We start from the raw sequence: 6,541 nt of genomic DNA, 5'->3' as shown, positions 1-6,541 counted from the left end.
ACTCTTTCAGAAGATTGTACTAAGCCTAATACCCATCTTCTCCATGTTACTTGTAATTTTTTTCAATGCTGCAGGGAAACCATACTGAAAACTGTGTATGTAATGGTAGGCTAACTTTCTTCGCTTACTGTCTGTCAGGATCGATTCTGCTAATTTTATTTTCTTTTAGTACTACCTTGGAATACCACTTGTGTGATCTGCTGAGGACAGTATCTGTAATGTGCCTTTCCACGTACAGTATTTCCAGATGATAATTACAAAGATTACAGGTTTAGACAAAACTCAGAAATACATTTACATAAATCAAAGTAACAGATATTATCAAAATTAAATCAGGGCTGAGCCAGTTCATCTAAAAATCTAAAAAAGTAAGAAATTCAAAAACCTAATGGAGACCTTTAAGTTCCTGAGATTTTTCTCCATCTCAAACTTTCCCCTTCACAAAGAACACAGAAAGGGAAATTTTATTTAACCACACAACACAGCGATTTCACCAGTATTGTCTGAAAAGATACACATAATTCCACTTTTCTTAAAATATATTCTTCCTATATCTCTTCCAAGTGAGCAGTTTCTGGTGATGCATAGCAAGATTCTACTTGCGTTTATAAAAGCTTTTTAGTTTACATAAAAAGTACAACCACAATGCTCCACCTTTTACTGATAAAGCAGATTTTCCGATAAAAGGTTGTCTAGCTAATCAGCTTCCAGAGAGACCTGATGAGCCGACTGGCCTCCAGTTAATAAAGCAGATGGCCCAGCCCTAAACTAGTTCTATTCTAAAATAAATAGTGTTGAAAATCTTTCTTTCCTAAATGCTTTGTGGGTTTCCTGTTACGCTCACACACATGTTTCTGGGTTAGTTACAACTTCGCCATTTTTTTCAGGCTCATCTTTCAGAAACTGCTCCACTTCAATAGAGTCCACCTTGGCATCTTCAGGAGTTTTGTCTTCAGATTTGTTTAATTCCTCTCTTTCTGCTGCCTCTTCTTTCGTATGTGGTTCTTCTGATTTTTTCTTAATGCAGAAGAAATTTCCCAAGGCCAGTACGAGTGCTGAGGTGGTAACTTCAATTCCAGCAATAATAAAAACAAACATGTACCTCCCTGTTGCATCCAAGAGTTTTCCTGAAAAAAGACAACATTCCAGGTAATTAACAGAAGTGATTATCTTGCGATGAAATTTTCTTCTGCCTTTTTAAAACATTTAAATTACTCCTGTCTAGAGGTACCATGATGAAAGTTTTTTGAAATAGCATTTTAACAAGTTTATGACAAAGTATTTCTCAATTATTTCAATTCAGTTGTAACATTCACTGACTTTACATCACATCCTGAAACACGTACTCCCCTGTCTGGAGAGAGTCACAAAATTCAACTGGAATAAAACCAGCCTAGTCTTCATATGCAAGAGATAAGTGCCACGTATTTCAGATCAAAATGTGTGCAGCCATGGCTGGCATCTGTATCATCAGCTTCCTCTTGCTCCCAAGCTCATTTCCTTTCCTACACTGGCAGTGCACTGTCTGCTTAAAATGCAAATCTTATTTAATAGTCGGTCTGGAGTAATTGACTGATTCTGATGCTTTAGTCAAGTTAAATTTTCACAGGACTTGGTGGAGGTGAAAGAACAGGAGGGAGGATGTGAAGGAAGTGCCTCTCCAAACCTGAAGATCAGGGGAAGTAGTACACAGTAGTTTTTTCCATGAGGGGTTCTGTCACAATAAAGATACTTGATGTTTTCTAGTGTCTGGTATAAACAGTAAACATTTTATGGCAGTGAACTGGTGGGGTTTAGCTGGTGGGTTGTTTGTTGGGTGTTTTTTTTTTTAATTCATGGTCTATAAAATTTATGTTCTTTGACAATTAATTTGGAATTTTTAATTTGAATATTTTGTAGTGTCCCCTTACTCTTGCATTGTGAGACATGTGCAAATAGAAGCAGTCTGAAAGCAGCCAAGTTTTATAGTCCTTGTAAGTTCTTTTTTTCCTCCTTCTGACTTTTTTTTTTTTCCTCCTCCAAATCTATCACAGGTATAGAGAATCTATCCTAGTACTTTCCAAAGAAAATTGGACAGGTTTCATATTCTAAATCCCAACTCCAAAGAGGCCTGAACTGTACAAAAGTTATTTACTGTGTGTGTAAAACTCGTCTCATACAGTATTAGCCATCCACTAGTGGAGCAAGAGCAGCATCTCCAGACGGCAGTTCAAACAATCCTGAAAGAGATCCAAGAAGGAAAAGGAAAAACTCCTACCCTGCCTTGGACTCTTTCAGATTGTAACTGCAGAAAGTCGTTGAAGCACGTGCAACACTAGTACAGTATGCGCTTCTCAGGTGACTCGTGCTGTCTTTTTCTCTGCTCCCTTCTCATACAATTTGTGCAAATGGATGCAATGCAAATTACTTTTAATTCTGAACTAAATGGAATACTTACCTGCTGATGGTGGACCAATTAGAACAGCCATAGCTTCTGCCAGGAGTACTAAACCAATAGCACTGGAAAACTTCTGTGTACCAACAATAGCCATGAGAACTTCAAACTGAAGAGCACCTACCATTCCATAAGAAATGCCAAAAAAAATGCAAAAGACCACCAGGCCACCATAATCGGCAGACATCGAACCCATGAGATCTGTAAAGCCATTGAAAATCATAGCAAAACTGAAGAGGTAGACACAGCGTGGTCTAACCCATTTAAGACCAGCTACCATTCCACAAATAGGCCGAGCAAAGATATCAATGAATCCTAGAATAGTCAGAAGAAAAGCTGCTTTGGTGTCTTGATATCCTAAATCCTTGGCATAACTCACAACAAAAACTGGGGGAACAAAGAGGCCAAGCACCATGATAGATGCTGCTAGCGTGTAGATTACAAAACCACCATCTTTAAACACGCTGAAATCCAGAAGTTTTTTCTTCACTTTCTTCTCAGCTGGTTCTTTGGAAGCTTCAGAGTTTTTGGGTGGCTCCAAAGGTCTCATTAATGCTCCACATACACAGCAGTTGAGCAGCATCCCACCCAGTATAAGGAATCCTCCTCTCCAACCATACTCGTGTTGTAGTATCTGCCCCAATGGTGAGAGAGCACAAAGAAACACTGGACTCCCAGCAGCAGATAGCCCATTGGCTAAGGGCCGGCGTTTGTCAAAGTAACGGTTTAACATGATGAGTGAAGGCTGAAAGTTTAGGGCCAGACCCAAACCTGAAACAGGGTACATCATAAAAATTAATACTGGCCTACAATATCACTATTTTAAAAATTCTCATTACAGTTTTTCTGATTCATGACTTAAGAGAAAAGCATTTTATTTCAAATGGACAAAAGAATTCCAAGCTAACATTCGTAAAAGCATTCCATCTCCATAATATTCTTGTGCTCTATGGTTACACTTTACTGATTACGACAGTGGCCATTAAACGTACCAGAAAAACTAGCATCCATAAAAAAATAAATGACCGATTAATTCCACATTTGTCTGCCACCTTTATAAAAGCCCGTTGGGATGATCCTGATTATTTAGATATTTGTCACTTATACAAAACTTCAACCTAAGGCCGAGACATTAGCTAACTCTTTTCAACCATGCACACTACTTACCAGTAATCACACCAGCAGTTAGATAGATCTGAACAATGCTCGTGCAGAAGGAGGCTATCACCATCCCCATTGAAGCAAAAAGGCCACCCACCAGCATGACAGGGCGACAGCCAAAGCGATTGACACATACACTACAGAGTGGACCTAGGAAAGAACAACAAGTTAAAGCTGCTAAGATAAACCAACTTTTGAAATTGATTTTATGTCAGTTTGCATTTCTGCTTTGGTGGACTTGGCAGTGTTAGGTTTACAGTTGGACTCGATGATCTTGAAGGTCTTTTCCAAGCTAAATGATTCTATGAGTCTCTCTGCGCTTTGTCCATACTGCTAGGCCAATCTGGTAGAGTGTTCTTTCCTCTATAGTCAAGTACGTAGTCTTTTTTTTGTCTTCAGAGTGCCATGCAATTTTTCATCGTCTTTAGTAGCTACTGAGTTACAGAGATTTAATTTTATATGCAAGCTGAATGTGCTTAAATAACTTCTGGATTGATGTGATTAATAGTTATTCTTCTTTGGAACGCCTTACTTGCATACAAGCAATGATACACAATCATGATTCATGCTGTAAATGGCTGTATGGTTCACAACCATCATTGTATGATGCAATACTGTTTCAAAATCAGAGAACTACCTACCTGTTCCATAAAGCATGGCCAACAGAATGGAGGAAATCCACGCAGTGTCACTATATCCAATGCCAAATTCCCGGATAAGTTCTTTAAAGAAGACACTAACTGCCTTAGGAAAGGCATAGGAGAATCCTGTGATGATAAAGCAGCCAAAAAGGACGGCCCAGCCCCAGCCTCCATCAGGGGCTTTAACACCAGATGGACCATCATCAGCTACTACAGCTCCCATGATGAAGCTCAAGAGGGTTCCCTGAGAAACAAAAAAACAATTACAGTCTATAGACATTGGGACAATTATCTAACCAAAGTAGTCAGAAATTGCACTACAGTTAAAGTTACAAATAAGATAGGAGACTATTTTAAATACAAATCTTGAAGATGCAGTGCAATTTTAACTATTGCTCATTCAGGTTTAGTCCATAAAAAGCTAGCAAAAAAATACATAAAAATGAGATGCACACAGTTGAGTTTTCAATGAACATCCCCTCACAGCTCTCTCAAAGCCAAAACTGGATTTCAACCAAATTACTGTTTCATAGAAAAACTGAAGCCGTTACAGCAGTTCAGGGGTGTATCTGACTTACTTTCACAAATACGTAATAACTACTGCATTAAAGCCGGCGGGATTTTTGTTACAAGACGTTGTTCTATGAAGCTCCCGAGCTATTCACTTAGGAGACCTGGATGCAAAATCCGGGTGCATCACAGATATTCTGTACAACCATGGACAAATCACCCAGGCTTTTTGTTCCTTACTGAGGACAGTAATACAGCCCTGATGCACCGGTATCTTGAAAAGACAGGCAGATCCCTTTGAGCTTCTGATGAGCGATCAGTTTTCACGCATCAAGTACCTAAGTTAAACTGCAATGACAATCTGCACAGGCAGTTTTTGTGGATGATGGAAGTTAGTAACTGCAGCAATGCTCAGTATCACTGTCTGCCTGAAGCAAATACTTTCAATTGTTGTTTTTACATTATCAGTAAAAATTTTTAATATTTGATTTGATTAATCTTTCACATCTCCCGCATGCAGCCACAAGCACCTTTGCATCTAAAAAATAGAATCTTCTCTCATGAGAATGTTACGTACTAGACAGTAATGCTGCAAAGTTTATAACGAGAGAGATGCAGGGGGGGGGGAAAAAAAAAAAAGACACTGAAAAGGCAGATAGTGTGTCCCTGTATGTGACGAGTGTAGGGAGGTACTTCATCACAGCAATTAGGTTTTTGTAGGGTCTGCGTATTACAGAAGTCTTGAAAATGCTGAAGCGAGCTTCAGGCAAGTTCTACATTAAATCTTCCATGTACAAAAATTGACTGTTTCTTTAAAAAGCAATTGATGATTACTCCTACTGGGTCAATGTTCCTCTACAATAGTACCTAGAAGAGGAGTGCAAACACAGTTGCACTTCAGAGATGATGTTCATCACTAGAGAATGCTTCTGCTTTCAGAAGTATAGGTCTGCATAGCGATTGTTGTGTTTTGGGAACCATGTAGTTCTTACGGCTCCAGTTCAGAACCAGACTACGTACGCATAACACTCTAGCTGATGCAGACTTGCCTAGACAACTGAGCACTGGAGGTATGATTGTTAATAGGCCTGTATGAACGTACTTTGGCATTTAGACCAGCACTCCCACTTCTTGGAAGAAACTATATACATGATGCAGAACTAAACCTGGCCATGACTATAGCTGCTCTATTACCCTGGGCTGTACAGGAAGGACAGTAAGCTTCATACTACTGGCTTTACGTCGTTTTCTGGAAATCAGCTAAAACCAGAAAACAATCTGTCTTAAGTCCATACAACTAGAACCTAAAATGGTTAAAACAAGAAGTGAAACAGTACCTCAGTAAAACTAGACATCTAGGTGCCTGCTACTACAGATGATCGATTCACTGATTGCTGTAAGAGTATGTAAAAATGCGTAGCTTGTTTGACCGGGCAATTTCTGCAGCAGGCTTTGGGCTGCTAAATAAAAGTCTTAAGACATATCTCTGCCAACCCTCCTGACACTGGGATCTGTCCATCCTTTGAAACTCTTTTTCCCAGTAACTTCTGTATGATCCAAGGTATGAAGCTTTCTACAAAAAAAAGGAGTTTGTTGTTTGGTTGGTTATTTTTAAAGCAATAGCCAGGCAGCACGGCTCATGGCTTTCGCCTCCGTGCTTCTTCCTGCAGACAGGCGGGACAGCGTCCTTGACCCGGCCTACAGCAAAGCGGTGCGGGGGGCAGGCTCTGCACGGTGCACGGCGCCCGAGCCACCTCAGGTGGCTTTTGCGACCAACCGCGGCTGAACGCGGCCT

The 6,541-nt window shown here is 39.9% G+C and overlaps 3 protein-coding genes across 5 annotated transcripts in view; 2 read left to right on the top strand and 1 right to left on the bottom strand.

Annotated features, from left to right (window-relative positions):
* CSNK1D (casein kinase 1 delta) overlaps positions 1 to 5,376 on the top strand; it is a 29,530-nt gene extending 24,154 nt beyond the window's left edge. The window contains exon 9 of one of the 2 annotated variants that reach the window (XR_004842719.1): positions 5,365 to 5,376. The gene's annotated coding sequence lies outside the window, so the exon portion shown is untranslated. Of the gene's footprint in view, positions 1 to 887; positions 913 to 5,364 lie in introns of those variants that run through there. The other variant, XR_004842720.1, reaches the window with a different exon arrangement.
* On the bottom strand, positions 7 to 6,324 carry SLC16A3 (solute carrier family 16 member 3). 2 transcript variants are annotated; one of them, XM_035899917.1, is made up of 5 exons: positions 6,084 to 6,324; positions 4,237 to 4,480; positions 3,602 to 3,745; positions 2,438 to 3,205; positions 7 to 1,127 (listed from the first exon to the last, which is right to left on the bottom strand). In XM_035899917.1, exons 1-5 carry the CDS (start codon positions 6,099 to 6,101, stop codon positions 841 to 843), a joined length of 1,461 nt encoding a protein of 486 aa, XP_035755810.1. In that variant the 5' UTR covers positions 6,102 to 6,324; the 3' UTR covers positions 7 to 840. The 2 variants fall into 2 exon arrangements, with proteins under 2 accessions (XP_035755810.1, XP_009642542.2); XM_009644247.2 differs by lacking the exon at positions 6,084 to 6,324 and having other exon boundaries at positions 4,237 to 4,545.
* Positions 6,325 to 6,385: 61 nt separating this feature from the next.
* CCDC57 (coiled-coil domain containing 57) overlaps positions 6,386 to 6,541 on the top strand; it is a 50,628-nt gene continuing 50,472 nt past the window's right edge. The window contains exon 1 of the mRNA XM_035900099.1: positions 6,386 to 6,457. Within this exon, the coding sequence (XP_035755992.1) occupies positions 6,386 to 6,457 (72 nt within the window). The remainder of the gene's footprint in view (positions 6,458 to 6,541) is intronic.

The sequence above is a fragment of the Egretta garzetta genome, unplaced genomic scaffold (assembly GCF_000687185.1).
Source record: "Egretta garzetta isolate BGI_Z169 unplaced genomic scaffold, ASM68718v1 scaffold381, whole genome shotgun sequence".
NCBI lineage: Eukaryota > Metazoa > Chordata > Aves > Pelecaniformes > Ardeidae > Egretta > Egretta garzetta.
The sequence above is the reverse complement of the archived record's forward strand: the minus strand, read 5'-3'. Positions and strand labels throughout refer to the sequence as shown.

Excerpts from the sequence above, each read along its gene's own strand:
- SLC16A3 (XM_009644247.2), bottom strand. The coding sequence starts at position 4,516 with ATGTCTATAGACTGTAATTGTTTTTTTGTTTCTCAGGGAACCCTCTTG. Across the intron at positions 3,746-4,236 it reads GGCCATGCTTTATGGAACAG|GTCCACTCTGTAGTGTATGT; the intron begins GTAGGTAGTTCT and ends GTTCTTTCCTAG. Across the intron at positions 3,206-3,601 it reads AACTGCTGGTGTGATTACTG|GTTTGGGTCTGGCCCTAAAC; the intron begins GTAAGTAGTGTG and ends ACCCTGTTTCAG.